Below are 23,019 nucleotides of genomic sequence, written 5' to 3' on the forward strand. Positions count from 1 at the left end.
TGGAGCATAACAAGATCCAAATGCTTCATGCACAATCGATCTAATCATCGAAAGAGGAAACTACAAAGCGAAAGAGGATCACCGAGATCCATGTGACTCTCTTATGATACCCAAGTCATATAATGCTCCTTTTTAGGAACAGAGCCTATTGGACATAAAACGATGGATATTATCTTCATCCTTTATCTGAGTCCCTCTAATTTCTATTATATTGATATCATGATATTATCTTCATAGAGATAAACTTACTACACAGGAGAGTTCTTAATGAAAAGAAAGCATCTATTGGCTTCATAAAATTTTCCAACAGATCATGTTCGTGGACAATGAAAAGAAAGCATGTGAATGGCTTTTACCCCATTAATGTTAGTGACTTCAGTCAATTACAACCATCTATTGGCCCAAAATTGACTCACATATCAATGTGAGTCAATTAATGTTAGCTTATATCACACATATCAATTTCTATTAACACTTACACCATCTATATTATATCTCCTATATATTAGGTTAGTGATGAACTAAAAAGGATTTGTTATACTATTATTGTCTCCTATATTTTCTCCTTTCTCCCGGAAGTCACCTGTCGAGCAATTTTCCGAGAAGAACTTTTCCAAACTCTCATGTCGAAATTAGGTACACATTGAGCAGTGCAACGATGCATCCGTCACGATAAAAGCAGAAGCGTTTTATTACTGAATCAAAGCAACAACACACGACATAGATGGATGGATAGATAGGACGGATAAAGAGAAGACGACAGGCGAACACAAACACATTCGGATCACACCATCGTCGCTAATTTCCCACCGGTTTCTTCGATCGCCCACTGCTGCGACGGCTCTAGTTTGGGGACGCCATCAAGCCAGCCACAGGAGTCGGCCTCGCAGGCCTTGGGGTCCACATGGTCAATGCAAGTGCACTCGTTGAGGACACACTGGCAGTTGGTGCAGGCGGAAGGGCAGGAGCCTTGCCATACGCCGGCGCAAGCGCACCAAGTAAGTGGGTAAATGAGAGGACAGATGCATCTGCAACACGGCCCATCTGCCCTTGCCTCCAACGCACTCAGTACCGCTGCAGCGTGAAGACGGGATTAACGGTGCCCCGATCACCAGCCCAAACATATACACGTTCGCATACATATTTATCTACCTACCTCTGGCGAGGAGTGCGGACGGGGTGTGACACGGGCTGCCGAGGAGTCGGTGGCGAAGAAGGCCAACAACGTCACGAGCAGCGTCACAAGTAGAAGAGACGATGCTTCACCTCGTTTGCCTCCTCCAGCCATTGCTTACCGCTGAGCTTTCTATCACAACGCACCTGTGCAAGTATTGTTAAAATAAAGAGATAAATGAGTTGTAGAAGAAGAAGTTGAATGTTATTGACATATCCTCCGTCTTTATATACAGGTTAGAAGGAGAAGTTTCCTCAACGGGTTAGAGGATTTCCCTCAACAGAGTAGAGAGATTTCCTCAACAGTTAGGGAAATCTCATCTACTTATCATGCCCCCGCAAGATGGTGCTCCTATCAAGGAGGCCAATCTTGGACTGATGTAATGCAAACAGCTTACGAGCTATAGGCTTCGTAAGTGAGTCGGCCAATTGATCAGCTGTATGAACATGAGAAACACGGAGTTGACGGCGGACAACTTGATCACGTACAAAGTGGAAGTCAATAGCAATATGTTTCATGCGGGAGTGGAATACCGGATTAGCGCATAGATAGGTAGCTCCAATATTATCACAATATATTGTAGGAGTGGAATCGATGTTGAGTTCCTGGAGAAGATTCGTGATCCAATTGAGTTCTGCAGTGGTAGCGGCAATGGCACGGTATTCAGCTTCAGTTGTAGACCGGGCGACTGTCTTTTGCTTCTTAGAACTCCAACTGATTGGATGAGCACCAAGGAAGATAATATACCCCGATGTGGATGTTCTATCATCAAGGTTGCCCGCCCAATCAGCATCGGCAAATGCATGAAGACGAAGTGGAGAGTGTTTACGAAAAAAGAGTCCATGATTTAGAGTCCCTTTAAGATATCGTAGAAGTCTCTTAACCGCAGACCAGTGTAGAGTAGATGGTCGCTGCATAAACTGTGATAATTTGTTCACAGCAAATGAGATGTCTGGACGCGTGAGAGCTAAGTATTGTAAAGAGCCAACAACTTGGCGGTATTGAGTGGGTTCCGTAGCAGGACTTCCATCTGATAATTTGAGAGAACCGCTAGTAGAGATGGGGGTTGTAACTGCATTTGCATCCTGCATGTTTGTCTTTAATAACAATTCTTGAATGTACTTGCGTTGTGATAAAAGGAGACCGGAAGATGTGAAGGTAGCTTCGACGCCCAAAAAGTAGCTCAAGGGTCCGAGATCCTTAAGCGAGAATCGAGCTGCCAGCTGTTTGACGAACGCTTGGATGCTGGCGGGATTGTTGCCTGTGACAATAATATCATCCACATATACCAGAATATACACTGTGTTTCTATGATGATGTCGCAGAAACAACGAAGTGTCAGATTTGGAGTTAAGAAAGCCGACAGAAGTCAAAAATGAGCTAAGTTGAGTGTACCAAGCTCTCGGAGCCTGACGAAGTCCATAAATGGCTTTTCGAAGTTTGCAAACATGCTGTGGATACTGAGGATGAGTAAAACCGGGGGGTTGTTGCATAAAAACATCTTCAGATAGAGATCCCTGTAGAAAGGCATTATTAACATCCAATTGTCGTAATTGCCAGCCTTTAGTGGTAGCCAGACTCAAGATAAGCCGGATTGTAGTGGGTTTAACAACAGGACTAAACGTCTCAGTGAAATCAACTCCAGGTCGTTGATGGAACCCTTTGGCGACCAGGCGTGCCTTATATCGAGCAACTGAGCCATCTGGGTTCCGCTTAATTCTAAAGACCCACTTACACCCGATGATGTTTTGTGAAGGATGAAAAGGAATTAGATCCCATGTTGAATTATGGAGGAGGGCATTATATTCCTCGCTCATGGCAATACGCCAATGCAGAGATTTTTGGGCTTGAGTGAAGGTGGTGGGTTCAATGTTGGGGGATGAGGAATTCATGACAGCTTGTAGGTTAAGTACTTGACGAGGTTTAAAAATACCATGCTTAGAGCGAGTGGTCATAGGATGATTGGAGATGACAGGATTAGGAGGTAATGTTGGGTGAGGATCAGTGGCACAAGCCGGGTCAAGTGGAGACACGTCAGGGGCACTTGGGCGAGAAGGAGGTAAAGAGGATGGTTGTGTTTCGGAACATATTGCCCCATCAATTGGAGAAGAGTGGAGTGGAGTAGGAACAGAGGAAACGGGCAAGTGTTGAACTGGAGTGATATAGTGCGGATCAGGAGGGGAGGAAGTAGACGAAGACATGGGAGGCTCGTCCGATTGATCCGAAGGTATACTCCAGTGAGATAGTGAAGTGGTCCGTATGGCAGGATATGGAAGGGTTTGGAAAGGAAAGTTAGACTCAACAAAGATAACGTGACGTGATACAAAGATTTTGTGAGTATGGAGATTATAGCAGCGGAAAGCATTATGGTCAAGTGAGTAACCAATAAAGACGCAAGGAGAAGATCGGGATGTTAACTTATGAGAGGCATAGGGACGTAACCAAGGATAACATAAACAACCGAACACGCGGAGTTTACGAAGGTTAGGGGGTTTGTGGAACAGTGTGTCAAAGGGGGACTGGTGTTGTAGAACTGGTGTAGGCATCCGATTAATTAGGTAGACAGCAGTTTGAAAGGCTGCTGTCCAGAAAGTTGAAGGCATGGAAGCCTGATGTAAAAGTGTGAGTCCAGTTTCTACTATATGCCGATGTTTGCGTTCGGCAGAACCAACTAGTTGAGGAGTATGTGGAGGAGACTTGAGGTGTTGAATGCCACAAGCTGAGAGATGAGACGCCAGGGCTTGATATTCACCGCCACCATCAGAGTAGACTGTTTTAATGGTAGACTGAAAATAGTTTTCGACCAACTTCTGGAAAGTGGAAAAAACGCGAGAAACATCAGATTTATGAGAAAGAGGATATATCCATGTGTACTTGGAGAAGTGATCTACAAAAATAACATAAAATCGAAACTTATCAAAAGATAAGATTGGAGCAGGACCCCAAACATCAGTATATATAATTTCAAAAGGTTTAGAGGAGGAAATTGAAGATGAACCAAAAGGCTGCCGATGACTCTTATTACTAAGACAAGCATCACAATGCATCATAGAATTAGGGGACTTAAAAAAAGGAAGAGAGTGACAAGATAATAATTTCTGCTGAATAAAGGGTGAGGGATGGCCAAGCCGACGATGCCACACATCAACTGGAGCCGCAATAGAAGAATGAACAGTGGGCTGGGTCATTCGAGAGGCTGACGGCCATTCATAAATGTTGTCTTTATTCGGGCCTTGGACCAATGATGCCCCCGTGCTCAAATCCTTAACAAGAAATGAATCAGGAAAGAATTCAATGGAAGTATTGTTATGTTTGCAAAATTGAGAAACAGAAATGAGGTTGCGTGTAATATGAGGGGCGCATAAAACATCATCGAGAGTAAATGTATGAGAGTCAGAATTAAGCGTTGTGGAACCAGTATGAGTTATAGAAAGTCCTTTACCATCACCGATGATGATATCTTCATTGCCGCCATAGGGATTGTGAAGAGACAAATTCTGAAGATCAGCGGTGATGTGATGAGAGGCACCAGAGTCGACAATCCAATTGGACTGGCTAGGTGTCGGAGTAGTTAGGAGATTTGCCTGTGGCCAGTGTGACGGAGTAGGGAGGCGGAGACGAGACCGGCAAACTTTAGCGGAATGGCCGACTTTGTCACACAGTTGGCAAACGACCCGTCTCTGATGGCTCGGTAGGGCAGGACGCCAAGACGGATGATGGCTGGAGTCGCCACTTTGCGAGAAGGGATGACTAGGAGGATAGGAGGGGTGTTGCATGGAACTCACAGAATCAAGAGGCGTAGTAGCCAAACCTTGGGTGATGTTCGGTGAGTACCGAGCGTTCTTCCGTTTAGACTTGTGACTGACTTGAGCTGTGACAGTTGATCCAGGCAGTTTGTCCGCACGCTTCAAAGACATCTCGTAGTCAGTCAACTTATCATAGAGATCTTCAAAAGAGATTGGCGAGTCGCGTGCCCGAATTGCAGCAGCCAATTCTTTATAGTCGGTGTCGAGACCATTGAGGGTATGAATGACAACCTCTTCATCACATAGGGAATGACCTATCAAGGCCAAGTCATCGATGATAACCTTGATAAGTTGTAAATAATCAGAGATAGTACTTCCCTCTTGTTTTGTCTCCATAAGCTTGGATAGAAGACTGAGCTTGCGAGTACGTGAATGATTTGCCAGGGTGGTTTGCAGTTTAGACCATGCATCGGCAGCTGTCACACATGAAGATATCAAGGGAGCAACGGATCCAGCAACTGAAGCTTGAATGGCTTGGAGAATGAGACGATCTTGACGTAGCCATAGTTTGTGAGCTGGATTGGGTACTGGATTAGGATCACCGGGGATGTTGAGCATGGCCGGAGGACAACTGAAAGAACCATCAACGTAACCTAACAAATCATATCCAAATAAAAGATTAGAGAATTGAGCTCGCCAGGACGCATAGTTGCCACCCTTTGATAACTTAAAGGGGATTAGCGTGGCGGCATTGATGGAGATAAGCCCTGTAGAAGAACAAGAAGTGGGAGTCCCTACAGGAACTGAAACATCAGAAGAAGTGAACGAAGACATTTTCTTTCGTTTTTTTTTTTTTTTTTTTTTTTTTTTTTTTTTTTTTTGTAGAAGAAGGCAGCGAACCTTGTGTGATACTCAGGTCACACAAGGTGGAGAATGAGGGAGGGGGCTGCTGCTATAGATTGCTTGCTGTTGTAGATTGAGCAATCTACAACAGTGCCAAAAAGCTGCCGGCAGCTGCTGTGGATTGCTGCTTGCTGCTGCAGATTGTAGGGACTGCAGTTCGCCGGGAGATGGCTGCAAAAACTGCAGCGGTACTCAAGACTGCAGTTCGCTGCTGTGGATTGCTGCTTGCTGCAGCAGATTGTAGAGGCTGCAGTTCGCCGGAAAATGACCGCAAAAATCTACAGCAGTACTCAAGGAAACTGCAGTGAGAGAAATCTGTAGCAATTAGGTGTATAGAGAAAAGCGGCAATGAAAGCTGCTGCGATAGAGGAAGGAAGATGCAGCGGTTGCGGCTGCTGCTGGCCGGGAAGTGGCTGCGACAGCGAAGGAGGAAGACGCGAGAAAGACACCGTCGTTCGCCGTTGTCGCTATTGAGGAGGAAGACACCGCCGTTGAGGAGGCGCCGTTGTGTAGAGGGAAACGGCAACGAAAGCTGCTGCGGTAGAGGAAGATGCAGCAGTTGCGACAGCTACTGGCCGGAGAAGTGCAGGAGGCGGCTGCTGCGATAGAGGAAGATGCAGCAGTTGCGACTGCTACTGGCCGGAGAAGTGCAGGAGGCGGCTGATGTCTTCTCTGGTGCTGCTCAACGTGGGGCTGAAGGACCACGTTGTCCTTCCGGCGAAGAAGAAGGAAGAGGAAGGTGCAGCAAATAGGAGAGGGAGCAAGGCCGGCGAAGAAAGGCAAGACCGGTTAGCACTGGCTCTGAATCCGTGTCTTGGTGCTTCTTCAATGACTCCGCTTGAGGCAGCGTGTTACTGTGGCCGCTTGGCTAACACATGGCGATGCTGCTGTCGCCAAGAGGAGCTGCTCTGATACCATGTTAAAATAAAGAGATAAATGAGTTGTAGAAGAAGAAGTTGAATGTTATTGACATATCCTCCGTCTTTATATACAGGTTAGAAGGAGAAGTTTCCTCAACGGGTTAGAGGATTTCCCTCAACAGAGTAGAGAGATTTCCTCAACAGTTAGGGAAATCTCATCTACTTATCAAGTATGAGGTAGTGCGTTGTCCCTCCGCCCTCCTCTTGTCCTATTTATAGTGCCACGACGCTCCAGCCTTTGATATATGGTGGTACATATTTGTTGATGAGAAGGAATAATGGATGCAGGATTCAATGTGTCTACTCTCTCACTCTCGATTTTACACTTGACCTGGAACGACGATAACAAGATAAAAAGTTGCAGCACCAGATTTGGTGCATTAATTAGTGTACCCCACAATATAATATAATATGAATGCATCCGCGTGATGCAGATGGAAATATTTTTAAGTATTTTTACGTGGAGGAGGATTATCCACACGTCCCAAGTGAATTATTGAATCCCATAATTTCAAACGTTGGGATGGCAACGTGAACAATGTGCTGCGAATTTAATTAAAATTTTAATTTATTTAATCATAAGTTATTGTACCACATAATCTAACAGAATAGATTAATGAGTTCCTTCTTTAAAAATAGCTACAATTTAACTTATTAAAGGTTGAGAGTTTAAAACATTTGATATATTTTTAAAAACATCAATTAATTTAATAAAATTTTGATAATATTATTGGGTCCAATCTATATGTGGGCTTGGATAATTTGGGCCATAAGCCCAAATCAACTAATTGGAGATTAGAGAGAACCAAATTAGGGTGAGATTAGAGTATGAGCGTGCAGCGTGCGGCGGCGTGTAGAGGAGAGAGAAATAGAGAGAGAAAGTAAGATTTACGAATTTTTTTGCTTGACGATCGGTGGCCAAACGTTGTCAGTTTCGGCCCAAATTTTATGTGAAGAATCCTTGCAGCAAACTCTACAATCCTAACGGTGTTGATCTGCAGTTTACCCTCTCTAAGATATTTTCCTGTGATATTCACTTTGTGAGACCTAGAATTCTCTTTGGAGGAGATCCACCTATGTGCTGAAGATATGCTATTCTTGAGCCAAGATCTATGTTCTTGATGTTATTTTGATCCTCTAGTTATTCTAGAGAAGACCTACTGTAAACCTGTTATCATTATTATTGATAGTGGAAGTTTGAGGTGGACTACGGTCCCGTGATTTTTCCCACATTGGGTTTTCCACGTTACAAAAGATTTGGTCTCACTGTGTGATTGATTTATTGCTCTATTGTTTATGCTGTGCTGATTGATATTAGCATTTTGATATCAAGTTGGTATTTTGATGAGGAACCTATTTTGATACACAAAGAGGGAAAGGAATTATTCCGTATTAACAGGTTTCTTCCCAACAAGTGGTATCAGAGCATCAGGTTGTTTGGTGCTAGTTTTCTTGTGTGATTGAAATGGAGCAGTCAGATGGTATGATTAAATTGAACTCATCAAATTATTCCACTTGGAGGCGTCTGATGGAAGATTTGCTCTATTGCAAAGATTTGTATAAGCCTATCAAAGTTAAAGATAAACCTTCTATTATGGACGATGAAGAATGAGAAGTTCAACATAGAAAAGCTATTGCCTATATTAGAAGATGGATGGATATAAACTTGCATGAGCATATTTCAGATGAAATCAGAGCTGTTGTTGTTTGGCAAAGGTTAGAAAATCTCCTTGCGAAAAAGACAGTGGGAAATAGAATTTCTCTCCTCAGAAGGCTTGTAAATTTGAAGTATAAAGATGGTGGTAATATTGTTGAGCACATAAGCTTATTTCAGAGTCTTGCAAACAAGTTGGTTGCTATGAAAATGAATATAGATGATGAGATGCATGGATTATTACTTCTCAGCTCTTTACCAGAAAGTTGGGAAACGTATGTGGTGACTATTTGTAACTCCACGCCAGAGGGGACTCTAACCATAGATATGGTTAAAGACAGTTTGCTAAATGAAGATGCAAGAAGGAAAGAACAGGGTGAATCTCCTTCTGGTGCATTTGTTACTGAAAAACAAGAAAGACGTGGAAGAAGTCATAGCAGAAATCCATATGGTTATAGAGGAAGATCCAAGTCTAGAAGAGATATCAAATGTTTTCACTGTAATAGGCCAGGTCACATGAAGAAAGAGTGTAGGTTTTGGAAGCGAGAACAGAATGAAATGAAGAAAAATGAGAAAGAGATCAATACAGTTGCTGCTGAAGGTAATATCACTATTGTCTGTGATGAAGGTTGTGTTAGCCTTATAGCTCAGGACAGTAATTGGGTAATTGACTCTGGTGCTTCATTTCATGTTACTTCTCATGGTGATTTCTTTAGATCTTACAGTGCTGGTGATTTTGGTAATGTCAGAATGGGAAACAATGGTACATCTAAGATTGTGGGCATTGGAGATATTTGCTTGGAGACCAGTATTGGGAGCAAATTGATACTCAAAGATGTAAAGCATGTTCCGGATATTCGTCTTAACTTGATATCTACAGGAAGACTTGATGATGAGGGCTTTGCACATTATTTTGGTGAAAGTAAATGGAAACTCACTAAAGGTTCTCTAATTGTGGCAAAAGGAAAGAAGATTAACTCTTTTTATGTTATGGAAGCTAAGCTACACAAAGGAGAGATTAATGCAATTCGAAAAGGTGAAAGTATAGATCTTTGGCATAAGAGGCTTGGACATATCAGTGAGAAGGGACTTCAAACTCTTGCTAGAAAGCAGTTCTTACCAGAGTTGCAAGGTAATCTCTTAAATCTTGTGATCATTGCTTAGTTGGAAAAACACATAGAGTTGCATTTCAGACATATCCATCATCTAGAAGATATGATGTTATTGATTTAGTTCATACTGATGTTTGTACTATGCAAACTAGAACTCTTGGAGGTGCTCTTTATTTTGTTACTTTTATTGATGACCATTCTAGAAAAGTTTGGGTTTTTGCTTTGAAATCTAAAGATCAAGTACTCGATGCTTTCAAGGAGTTTCATGTCAATGTTGAAAGAGAAACTGGCAGAAAGCTAAAGTGTGTTCGATCAGATAATGGTGGCGAGTACAGAGGTCATTTTGAGAATTATTGCAGGTTCCGTGGTATCAGGCTTGAGAAAACAGTTCCTAAAACTCCTCAGCAGAACGGTGTGGCAGAAAGGATGAACAGAACCATTGAAGAAAGGATTAGGTGTATGCTTTCCCACGCCAAGTTACCAAAGTCATTTTGGGGGGAGGCTATGAGAACTACAGTTGACCTGATAAATCTTTCTCCATCAGTTCCTCTGCAAGGTGATGTTCCAGAGAGAGTATGGAGAGGAAAAGATATATCTTATAATCATTTGAGAGTCTTTGGGTGTAAAGCATTTGTTCATATTCCCAAAGATGAGAGGTCCAAGCTTGATAATAAGGCAAAAGCATGTATCTTCTTGGGATATGGTCATGAAGAGTTTGGGTACAGATTATGGGATCCAGTGAACAAGAAGATTATTAAAAGCAGAGATGTTGTGTTTCTTGAAGACCAATTGTTTGATGATGGTGATAATGTTGAGAAGCCAGAAACCTCTGTTTATATTCCTTGGAGTTTGGGTCCAGTTCCTTCACCTGTAGTTCATGATGATCATGGGGAGATGAACAAGAAGATTGTGGTGAGAATACTAGTGATGATACACCTACAGTTGATGATGCTGAACCAACTGAACAGGCACCTCCACCACCAGTTGAGATTCCATTGAGAAGATCCACTAGAGAGCGACAACCCTCTACTAGATATCCTCCACATGAGTATGTTATACTTACTGACGAGGGAGAGCCAGAAACTTACCAAGAAGCTATTCTACATGAGAAGAAGAGTGAGTGGGTTAAAGCCATGCAAGAAGAGATGAGATCCTTGCTTGAGAACCACACCTATGACTTGGTAAAACTGCCGAAAGAGAAGAAAGCTCTCAAGAATAAGTGGGTTTATAAATTGAAGACTGAAAATAATAGCTCACAACAAAGATACAAGGCACGACTAGTTGTGAAAGGATTCAGTCAGAAGAAAGGTATTGACTTTGAAGAAATATTTTCTCCGGTTGTGAAAATGTCCTCTATCCGAGTTGTTCTTGGTTTGGCTGCCCGCTTGAATTTAGAAGTTGAGCAACTTGATGTAAAAATAGCATTTCTTCATGGTGACTTAGAAGAAGAAATTTACATGGAGCAACCAGAAGGTTTCAAAGTCAAGGGAAAAGAAAATCTGGTATGTAAGCTTAGGAAAAGCTTATATGGACTCAAACAAGCACCTAGACAGTGGTACAAGAAGTTTGATTCCTTTATGATGAGCCAAGGGTATGATAGAACAACATCTGATCATTGTGTGTTTATGAAGAAATTTTCAGATGATGATTTTATTATTTTACTGCTATATGTTGATGATATGTTGATTGTTGGCCATGATGTTGGAAAAATTAAAAAGCTTAAAAGAGAGCTAAGTAAGTCTTTTGCCATGAATGACTTAGGATCGGTGAGACAAATACTTAGCATGAAGATTCTTCGTGATAGGAAGAAAAGGAAGATTTGGCTATCTCAGGAGACTTACATTGAAAATGTTCTTGAAAGATTCAACATGAGTAAAGCCAAAGCAGTTTATTCTCCACTTGCAGGTCATTTCAAGCTGAGTTCAAAACAATGTCCTACAAGTGAGAAAGAAAAAGAAGAAATATCCAGAGTGCCTTACTCATCTGCAGTAGGCAGTTTGATGTATGCTATGGTTTGTACTAGGCCAGATATAGCTCATGCAGTTGGAGTTGTTAGCCGATTTCTCTCAAATCCTGGAAAGGAACATTGGGCAGCAGTGAAATAGATATTAAGATATCTAAGAGGTACTTCCAAGTTGTGTTTATGTTTTGGTGATGATGAACCTGTGTTAGAAGGGTACATAGATGCAGACATGGCAGGTGATACTGATTCCAGGAAGTCCACTTCGGGATTCTTGATGACATTTGCAGGAGGAGTAGTCTCTTGGCAGTCCAAGTTACAGAAGTGTGTTGCTCTATCAACCACAGAAGCAGAATACATAGCAGTTACTGAAGCCTGCAAGGAAGCTTTATGGATGAAAAAGTTTCTATAGGAATTGGGCTTGAAATAGGAAGGATATACTGTTTACTGTGACAGTCAGAGCGCTATTCACCTCTCCAAGAATTCAATATACCATTCTAGATCCAAGCATATTGATGTGAGATATCAGTGGATTCGTGATGTGCGTGAGATAAAAGAATTACAGTTGGAAAAGGTACATACCAATGATAATGGTTCAGATATGTTGACAAAGTCTTTGCCTAATGAGAAGCTTAAAGCATGTAGGCGAAAAGCGGGCTTGGTACAACTCATCATATGAGCTGGAGGGGGAGAATTGTTGGGTCCAGTCCATATGTGGGCTTGGACAATTTGGGCCATAAGCCCAAATCAACTAATTAGAGATTAGAGAGAACGAAATTAGGGTGAGATTAGAGCATGAGAGTGCAGCGTGCGGCGGCGTGCATAGAAAAGAGGAGAGAGAAATAGAGAGAGAAAGTAAGGTTTATGAGTTTTTCTGCTTGACGATCGGTGGCCAAACGTTGTCGGTTTCGGCCCAAATTTTATGTGGAGAATCCTTGCAGCAAACTCTACAATCCTAACGGTGTTGATCTGCAGTTTACCCTCTCTAAGGTACTTTCCTATGATATTCACTTTGTGAGACCTAGAATTTTCTTTGGAGGAGATCCACCTATGTGCTGAAGATAGGCTATTCTTGAGCCAAGATCTATGTTCTTGATGTTATTCTGATCCTCTAGTTATTCTAGAGAAGATATACTGTAAACCTGTTATCATTATTATTGATAGTGGAAGTTTGAGGTGGCCTACGGTCCCGTGGTTTTTTCCACATTGGGTTTTTCACGTTAAAAAGATTTGGTCTCACTATGTGATTGATTTATTGCTCTATTATTTATGCTGTGTGTTGATTGATATTAGCATTTTGATATCAAGTTGATATTTTGATGAGGAACATATTTTGATACACAAAGAGAAAAAAGAATTATTCCGCATTAACATGTTTCTTCCCAACAAATATACCATAACGTCTTATGCTCGAATATTATTTTCATCATTTATCCTTAAAAAAAACATAAAATACTGCATCTAAGCAAGGGATTGCACACGAGGGTAAGAACGGGCTGCTGATGAGTTGGTGGAGAAGGAGGAGTGCATAGGAAGAAGAAGAAAGACGGTACGTCTTCTGCTTTCTCTAGCCATTTTTGGCTCTGTATCACACACGACGACCTATGTATGTACGAATCGGTACTGTTTGTTGCTTCTCCCTCCCCTTTCCATTTGAAGGGTGGGGACGTGCATCCGCGCGTTGCGCGTGTAATCATTTTTAATTACTCGTCTACAACAGTACTGTATTTGATTTGTAATCTGTAATCATATTAATTATCGATATGGCAACTGAAAACTGAGGTATTCAATAATATTAATATCACATGGGAAGTGTGGAGAATCCTCATCCACGTTAAAATAATTTACAATTTTCCATGTGCATCGCGCGGATGCATTTATATTGGATTATATGGGACAGTAATTAATGCACCGACGCACCTTCACCAACTCTGACGCTGCAACTTTTATCTGGGTGTCATATTGAGAGAGAGAGAGAGAGAGAGATATGACTCTCTTGAGCTCTGCATCCATTATTTATTCTCATGAACACATATATCCGGTTTAATGAAGTCACATGCATTTATGGGACTATAAATGGCTCGAGCATTGTGGCACTATAAATAGGAGAGGAGGAGGGAGGAGGGAATACGCACTACCTCCTACTTACTTGCACAGGTACGTTGTGATAGAAAGCTCAGTGGTAAGCTATGGCTGGAGGAGGCAAAAGTGGTGCAGCGTCGTCTCTTCTACTTGTGACGCTGCTCGTGACGTTGTTGGCCTTCTTCGCCACCGACGCCTCGGCTGCCCGTGTCACACCCCGTCAGCAATCCCTCGCCAGAGGTAGGTAGATAAATATGTATGGGAACGTGTATGTGTTTGGGCTGGTGATCGAGGCATCGTTAATCCCGTCTTCACGCTGCAGCGGTACTGAGTGCGTTGGGGGCAAGGGCAGATGGGCCGTGCTGCAGATGCATCTGTCCTCTCATTTACCCACCTCCTTTTTGCGTTTGCGCCGGCGTGTGGCAAGGCTCCTGCCCTTCCGCCTGCACCAACTGCCAGTGTGTCCTGAACGAGTGCACTTGCATTGACCATGTGGACTACAAGGCCTGCGAGGCCGACTCCTGTGGCTGGCTTGATGGCGTCCCCAAACTAGAGCCGTCGCAGCAGTGGGCGATCGAAGAAACCGGTGGGAAATTAGGGATGATGGTGTGATCCGATTGCGTTTGTGTTCGCCCGTCGTCTTCTCTCTCTCCGTCCTATCCATCTATCCATCCATCTACTTATATTCTATCTCGTGTACCGTGCGGTGTTGCTTCGCTTCGGTAATAAAATGCTTGTGCTTTTATGGTGACGGATGCATCGTTGCACCTCTGAATCCTCGTACGACGACCACTTGAGAAATGACGAATGTTTTGTATGACAGCTGTTGTTCCAATACATTGCAAATAAATTATGCAGGTAATATTGAACATGCTGTCTGCCGTATAAGTCGACCAAGCCGGTTTAGATTCACCAACATCCTAATTCACTTCTCAATTAGGTAAACTTTTCTAGATCAGTGATCATCATTTAATCGAAACCATATTATAGAGTAAGATTTCATATGTGGAGTTATAGCACCCATCGAACAGCTTAGGTTCTTGGAAAATTTATCTGCTGCAATCTCTAATCCGTGTGCCACTATTCCTCCTAGAGAGGTGCTAGCCAGCGACGCTCATCTCTGGCGGAAGGGATTCAAACTTTGTTTCCAAGAATCACACCGGATAATGAATGATGCTGCCAAGTCAGTCCTTTTATTTTTTTTGTATTTCTTTTTAATGTTGTTGGAGCCTGAAATCAGTAAATAACACCTGCTAAAAAATGGAGGTGGTCGGAGACTCCCTCACGACGTTGTCTCGATAGGATATGCTTGAGGAGGATCCTACAAATGCCAGACTAACGTTACTACTGCCACCATATGCTGAGAATAAATTTAACTTAGTATTAGATGATCATTTTTCAGTAATAAATTTAACTTAGTAATATATATAAGTAGTATTTTAAATATTAAATTAATGGTGGTGCATTAAACCAATTTATTATAGGTTTAATATCGAAGTTTTATCTAATATATTTTTAAAAAGTACTAGTTAGCTTAGCTAATAAATATTTTATGATGTATCACAATATCTTGGGTTAGAATTTTGCCGCTAGTTATTAAAAAATAATATATAAAATACTTCATCTACTAATTGGACGGGCTGCTGCACCGGTCCTTAGAATCTTGCCTTCACGAATAAGTAGGTGGTACTGTTCGTTGCTTCTCCCTCCCCTCCCTCAACTTGCCCATATTTATAGTGCATGGAGAGGTTGGCCACGCACTTGATGGTTGGCTTGGATGGATAAGAGCTGCCATAAACTGTTTTAACCGAAGCAGACCAGGAGGCTGTCGTGCATCCACGAGCTGAGCGTGGAATTGTTTTTAGTTAGTTTCAAGTTGTCATATCTATAAGTAAAATGATTACAGATTCCCAAACAAATACAGTACTATTGTAGACAAGTAATTAATATTGATTTCACGCGCAACGCGCCGATGCACGTCGAGTTCCCGTCCCCACCGTTCCAATAGTCTATGGCTGCTCTTATCCACCCAAGCCAACCAACACATGGTGCGCGGATCTCCATGCACTGTGAATATGGCTAATGGGAGGGGGTGTGGTACGAGCAACGAGCAGTACTGACTCATACAGACATAGGTCGTGTGTGATAGAGATCTAAACAATGGGCAGAGGAGGAGTCAGAAGAGTTACTGAAGCCTTTCTTCTTCTTCTTCTTCTTCGTCTTCTTCCTCGTTTTCTTCCTATGCTGATGCTGGCCTTCGTCGCCACCAATTCAGCAGCTGCCCGTACCTACCCGATGCAGTATTATATATATATATATATATATAGTTTTTGCTAAGACGTTATGATATATTATCAAAGTCTTTGCTAAGTTAACTGATGCTTTTAAAAATATATGGTATGTTTTAAACTCTCGAACTTTAATAAGTGAAATTGGTATAATATATTATCACTAGATTAATATTTTTGTTTTAATAAATCATGTGTCAGATAAAGTTATTAATGATATAAAATTAATCCATCGATGAAACCTATATTGTTTCGGACTCTAAGAGCTATGCTCATCGAACGACTTCAAGTAGTATAGTTATCGCCATTCAATAACTTACAAATCAAGATTATCCTTAGATGATCTGAGTGAGTACTCAATAAAAGAAACAAAATTCAAGATTCGATCCTTTGAAGAAAAAAAGGTGAAGCACGATAAAAAACCCAATATGTCGACTCCGAAAAGTAAGGAAGATCAAGAAAAAGGTGCAAGATCCAATCTTTTTCCAAGAAAAGGTGAGACAACGACTCCAAGAACCGATCAAGCACAGTCATGGCTGGAAATCTTTGGGCGACTTTTTAATAGATTGCTCTAATCGATCGATATCTATGGCTTCGTGTTGAGAATTAATTCATAATAGTTATCTAAGTAGTTATCATGTTCTTAGTAGTTATAGACATGTTTTAAGAAATGACCCATGATCTATAAGTTATAGGATAGTTCCAACACCTAACTCAACTATGGGTGATATGATACAGTCACCTAGTTATCTCTAGTTCATATAAATAGGATCATAGTTCATGAAGTAAGATATAAGGAGAATACACTTGAGAATATCTTATAAGTGTTTTATGTCAATCCTCTTATTTTAAATACTACATTAGTTTTTTTGATCGAAAAGATTCTTTTTACTTACATCATAGTATTATGTTTTTATCAATTTCTTGCTCCTCCATCCCCAACAATTCGATAGAGGAGGAGGGTGAGCAGGAGATGGGTAAGTGGGGAGATATGGGGAGGGTTCTCCGAGGGTCTTAGGGAGCCCAAGGGAAAAGCGTGAGGGTTGATCCGTCGACATGGGAAGGGACAAAGGGAGTCGAGCAACAGGAATGCGATGAGGCTGCCAATTTGCCCTCGGTGGAAGGCAAGTGCCGCATGAGATGGTCATTCATCCCTGTTGTTATCATAGGATTTCGACACTAGCCGTCGTGTGTGATTTACTTACATATCAACAGGCACTTATATTTACATATCAATATATATTTATACTCACTACATACTATATCATCGTACAGTCACATCACCGCCTTTTTTTCATAAGAACATCATTTCAGAAACAAGTAATCTCGGATTTCATCCAATATAAAATCACACTTTAAGTGATTATATCGTTCTTAAAAGAGAAATATATATTTTTCATCTACATATCACAAATAATTTACTTTTCCAATATCGTTCCATCAATTATTTTTAAAATAATAAATTCTAATATGCTTTTCAATACAAAATACCATACTTCTTTGCCTTCGTTGAAGTACGTTCTATAGGAAATATATATATGTTTCAGTCAAACTCGATCTAATCTACCCCATCATATCTTTCACGTACAACTCCAACAATATTGAATATGAAGTTAAAGTTTGAATTGAATTCCAACACTGATTTCTTTCCCGTCGCTGATAAGGAGCCATGCGAGCGTCGCGCTCTCTCTCTCTCTCTCTCTCTCTCTCTCTTAGTTATGGATCCACAGGCGTGCGTCCTCGATACACCCAGGTGTTATCCGCCACTCCGCCGCTGCTGTCCTACCCTCCACCGCCCGTTGTGGTGTCCTCACCTAGCACTCTCCGGAGGTCATCGTGCACTGTCCTCTGGCCTGCGCACCTCCAGCCAAGCATGACGAACTTTTGCTCCATGACTCCCGGTAATCTGGTAGCATGCATGCATGCATGCTTCCTAGTGTTGTGATTAGGTTTCCTTCCCAGTCTTGGATTCTTGCATTAGGTTTAGTAGTAATACTTCCGAGCATCCTCGATCTTCTACTTCTGCAAGACAAATATTTATTTTGAGAGTGATATAAGATCGTATTATTATCCCATTTATTATTTTGATCAGCTCTTATCTTCTTGGAAGCATATTCTTGTTGTTGGAAATTTAATGCTTGAACTCAAATGAAACGTAACCTGTTCATCTTATTTTAAAAAAGTGAATAATTTTCCGAAACAAATATAATTCTAGCTATGATGTTCTCCGATGGTTTTCCTAAAACTTAACATTGGCAGTCGAATCAATGGATGGATTGATTTCTTTTAGAAACGAATCAATTAAATAATTGTGTCCATTTAACCTAATGGAATTTTATTATTATCTAACGATACCAAGAAAAATCACAGCATACGATAATAGCATGAGCAAACAATGATCGGAACATCAAGTTTGATTTGATAATTATATTTCCCCAAAAGCTGTTGCTAGAGTCAGAGTAAGCTTGAAGTTGTAGGATTAGTGGTAACCCAATTGTAGTATCATGATTAATTATGAGTTTTATGTAAATTTTTTTGCTTAAAAATATAAAAATATCAACATAAAATTAATATGGTTAATTAAATTACATTAATATAAATCAATATAATTCCTAGTGATTATATTATATGTCTACAAGAATTTGACTATAATATTGGAGCAAAAAATGATCCTGAAATATTTTCACAAGCCATGAATTGCAAAGAGTCTCATTTGTGGCATGATACCATAAAAGAATAGATGAATTCCATGATGAGAAATGGAGTATGGGATCTTGTAGAGTTGTCTAATGAAGCAAAGGCTATTGGTTATAAATGAGTCTTTAAAACTAAGAAAGATTTGTTAGGCAACTTTGAGAGATACAAGGCAACACTTGTTGCAAAGGGATTTATTTTAAAAGAGGGAATCGATTATACAGAGACGTTTTCTCCTGTATTTAAAAAAGATTATTTTCGTATCATTTTGACATTAGTTGCTCATTTTGACCTTGAATTGTAACAAATGGATGTGAAAATAATATTTCTTAATGGAGATCTAGAGGAAGAGGTATATATGAAACAATCTAAAGGTTTCTCCTCTAGTGTTGGTAAACACTTAGTTTGTAAGCTTAAGAAGTCTGTATACGGTTTAAAACAAGCCTCCCGCTAATGATATTTTAAATTCTATGAAATGATTTCTTGATTCAAATTTGTTGAAAATCTCATAGATCAATGTATATACCAGAAGGTCAGTGGGAGTAAAATATGTTTCCTTGTTTTATATGTAGATGATATTTGTTGAAAATCCCATTGTGAAACATGATAGGTTCAATTTGAACCAATGCCTAAGAACAACTTTAAAAGGGAATCAATGAAAAACATCCCATATGCTTTCGCCGTAGGAAGCCTTATGTATGCTCAGGTTTATACTAAACATGATATTGCATTTATTGTGGGGATGTTAGGTCAATATCAGAGTAATCCAGGTATGGACCACTACAGAGCTGTAAAGAAAGTGATGAGGTATTTACAAGGAATCAAAGATTACATGCTTATGTATAAACATATAGACAATCTAGATGTAATTGGTTACTTGGATTCAGACTTTGTTGGTTGTGTCGATTCTCATAAATCAACATCAAGATATATTTTTATGATGGCTAGTGGAGCTATTTCTTGGAGAAGCTCTAAGCAGACCTTGATTGTTACTTCTACTATGAAGTTGAGTTTGTCTCCTATTTTGAGACTACTTCACACATGATGTATAGCTTAAGAATTTCATTTTTGGGCTTAGAATTATAGATTCTATTTCTAGGCTCTTAAGAATTTTTTGTGATAATTCAACTGCTGTTTTTATGACTAAAAATAATAAAAGTGTAAGTCAAATTAAATATATCGATATTAAGTATTTAGCCATAAAAAAATGTGTAAAAGAAAAGAAAGTGATCATTGAGTATATTAGCATTGAATTGATGATTGCTGATCCTTTAACTGAAGGTATGCCACCTCTGAAATTCAAGAATTATGTAAAGAAAATGGGACTTGGTACCACTTTATAATGATATTGAAACTCTTATATATTGTGATATTTTTTCATTCATGTGTATATTATTTTGAGAAAATATATTATTACTAGACCAAGAATAAACATAAGGTTTATTCATTAAGTAATATTATCACATTAAGATTAAGAAACTAAATACATCGTGATACATGGATGATAATAATTGGTCTTAGAGGACTTATCGGTATGATTCATATATTTATTTCTTAAGAAAATTATTCGATAAAAATTAATTTAAATTATTAAGCTAAACGTATGGACCAAATGGGAGAATATAATCGTTCTCATTAAGATTCCTTCATTCATGATAATGAATTCCTTCATTTATAATAGTTTAAATATTTTAGTTTTTTATTCATTATAAATGAAATCGTTATTATTAAACAAAATATTTAATATCATTAAAATTCTTCATTATGGTCTAAACGTTATAATTTTAAATTAATTCTTGAACGTTATGAGTTGGTGATAATAAACGTTCTTGATAGGAGAACATCTATATAAATGAGGATTTTGATTTTTGGGCTCAACATCTTTTTGAAGTCAAAAGGATTTCCTACACCATCTAAAGTAAGAAACCATTGTAGAAATTCTTGATAACAATGGCTAGAGGTACGTTATTTTGTTTCTACATTATTTTTATTGTGTTTCTATTATAATCATTTAGAAATACAAGTTGATATCAAAGATTTCTATATATTTTTAAAAGCATCAATTAACTTTATAAAGATTTTGATAATATACCATAACATCTTAAGCTCGAATCTTATTTTTATCATTGATCCTTATATATATATATATATATATATATATATATATATATATATATATATATATATATATATATATATATATATATATATATATATATATATATATATATATACTACATCTAAGCAAGGGATTGCACATGAGGGTAAGAACGGGCTGCTGATGAGTTGGTGGAGAAGGAGGAGTGCATAGGAAGAAGAAGAAAGACAGTACGTCTTCTGCTTTCTCTAGCCATTTTTGGCTCTCTATCACACACGACGACCTATGTATGTACGAATCGGTATTGTTTGTTGCTTCTCCCTCCCCTTTCCATTTGAAGGGTGGGGACGTACATCCGCGCGTTGCGCGTGTAATCATTTTTAATTGCTCGTCTACAACAGTACTGTGTTATTTGTTTTGTAATCTGTAATCATATTAATTATAGATATGGCAACTTGAAACTGAGGTATTCAATAATATTAATATCACATGGGAAGTGTGGAGAATCCTCATCCACGTAAAAATAATTTACAATTTTCCATGTGCTTCGCGCGGATGCATTTATATTGTTAATGCACCGACGCACCTTCACCAACTCTGGTGCTGCAACTTTTATCTGGGTGTCATTTTGAGAGAGAGAGAGAGAGAGAGAGAGAGAGAGAGAGAGAGAGAGAGAGAGAGATATGACACTCTTGAGCTCTGCATCCATTATTTATTCTCATGAACACATATAACCGGTTTAAGGAAGTCACATGCATTTATGGGACTATAAATGGCTCGAGCATTGTGGCCCTATAAATAGGAGAGGAGGAGGGAGGAGGGAATACGCACTACCTCCTACTTACTTGCACAGGTACGCTGTGATAGAAAGCTCAGTGGTAAGCAATGGCTGGAGGAGGCAAAAGAGGTGCAGCGTCGTGTCTTCTACTTGTGACGTTGTTGGCCTTCTTCTACTTGCACACCGACTGCTCAGCGGCCCGTGTCACACCCCGTCCGCAATCCCTCGCCAGAGGTAGGTAGATAAATATGTATGCGAACGTTGTATATGATTGGGCTGGTGATCGAGGCATCGTTAATTCCGTCTTCATGCTGCAGCGGCACTGAGTGCGTTGGGAGCAAGGGCAGATGGGCCGTGCTGCACATGCATCTGTCCTCTCATTTACCCACCTACTTGGTGCATTTGCGGCGGCGCATGGCAAGGCTCCTGCCCTTCCGCCTGCACCAACTGCGAGTGTGTCCTCAACGAGTGCACTTGCCTCGATCACGTGGACTACAAGGCCTGCGAGGCCGACTCCTGTCGCTGGCTTGATGGCGTCCCCAAACTAGAGCCGTCGCAGCAGTGGGCGATCGAAGAAACCGGTGGGAAATTAGGGATGATGGTGTGATCCGATCGTGTTTGTGTTCGCCTGTTATTTCTGTTGTCCTGTCTCTCTCCGTCCTATCTATCCATCCATCTATGTCGTGTGTTGTTGCTTTGCTTCAGTAATAAAATGCTTCTGCTTTTATCGTGACGGATGCATCGTTAGCATATAAAGAGCTCTATTTATAAACAAGTGTATGGATCTTTTGGTGAGTTGAACAATATTCTTTGAAAAAAGATCTTTTGAAAGATGTAGTAATCTAAATATAAAAAAAAAATCATATAAATAGTTCAAAGAGTCCTTTTTTTTTTTTTTTTAATGTACTCATGTACTGTGATCTCATGTCATGTATGAGAGGAGGTAATTACTGAATCATTAACATTTGAATCTAACAAAAGTTATATTTTTACCATTTTCTTCTATCATATTTCTTGCACAATGACATCGTATTTTTAATAAAATAAGTGTTACAATTTACCCTGAGCAATATGATAAAAAAAAACTTTTGCGACAAAGGTATAACTTTCAGATAGAAATATAAACCTTTTCATTGATTTATCACTATCGCCTATCGGGTTAAGTCTCATTGTCAAAAACTTTTGCGACAAAGATATAACTTGTCACTAAATTATAGACATTAAGACCGATGTATTATGATATCAAAGCCGATCCAAATTTAGTTCCAAATCAGAAATCCTTTAATCCCACATTAACAATTCGATCTTTTGAGTTAAATTGATGTTCAATCTCATATATGCTAATCTTTATTTATATTATATTTCATCAGTCTTGACATATCAATATCGAGATAAAAATTTTAAGTTGAAAAAAAAGATAAAAAAATTCAGATTGAAATATATATTTTTAAATGAATAAAAAAATGATTTTTTTTTTTATAAATAAAATAGATTTTTTTAAATAATTTTATAAAAAAAATCCATATCTCCGCATGGCGACATACAACTCGCAACATGACATGCTTCTTCTATCTCACTCTTCAAAACTCAAGGGAGTGTCTTATCCACTT

At 39.7% G+C, this 23,019-nt stretch overlaps 1 protein-coding gene and 2 long non-coding RNA genes across 3 annotated transcripts; 2 read left to right on the forward strand and 1 right to left on the reverse strand.

The window, feature by feature from the left end:
* Positions 1-687: 687 nt before the first annotated feature.
* LOC135673509 (uncharacterized) lies at positions 688-1,326 on the reverse strand. Its single transcript, XR_010513383.1, has 2 exons — positions 1,157-1,326; positions 688-1,074 (listed from the first exon to the last, which is right to left on the reverse strand). It is a non-coding gene; the product is annotated as an uncharacterized LOC135673509 (long non-coding RNA).
* A 12,255-nt stretch (positions 1,327-13,581) lies between these two features.
* Positions 13,582-14,302, forward strand: LOC103984600 (uncharacterized). The gene is made up of 2 exons (XM_009402128.3): positions 13,582-13,791; positions 13,874-14,302. Exons 1-2 carry the CDS (start codon positions 13,659-13,661, stop codon positions 14,161-14,163), a joined length of 423 nt encoding a protein of 140 aa, XP_009400403.2. The 5' UTR covers positions 13,582-13,658; the 3' UTR covers positions 14,164-14,302.
* Positions 14,303-21,307: 7,005 nt separating this feature from the next.
* On the forward strand, positions 21,308-22,142 carry LOC135673510 (uncharacterized). Its single transcript, XR_010513384.1, has 2 exons — positions 21,308-21,643; positions 21,727-22,142. It is a non-coding gene; the product is annotated as an uncharacterized LOC135673510 (long non-coding RNA).
* Positions 22,143-23,019: the final 877 nt, after the last annotated feature.

Source organism: Musa acuminata, chromosome BXJ1-5, assembly GCF_036884655.1.
Source record: "Musa acuminata AAA Group cultivar baxijiao chromosome BXJ1-5, Cavendish_Baxijiao_AAA, whole genome shotgun sequence".
In the NCBI taxonomy this organism is placed as follows: Eukaryota; Viridiplantae; Streptophyta; class Magnoliopsida; order Zingiberales; family Musaceae; genus Musa; species Musa acuminata.

What these genes read in the sequence shown, in the direction of transcription:
- LOC103984600 (XM_009402128.3), top strand. Translation starts at nt 13,659, where the DNA reads ATGGCTGGAGGAGGCAAAAGTGGTGCAGCGTCGTCTCTTCTACTTGTG. An exon ending in TCAGCAATCCCTCGCCAGAG is followed by an intron (nt 13,792 to 13,873) that starts GTAGGTAGATAA and finishes TTCACGCTGCAG; the next exon opens with CGGTACTGAGTGCGTTGGGG.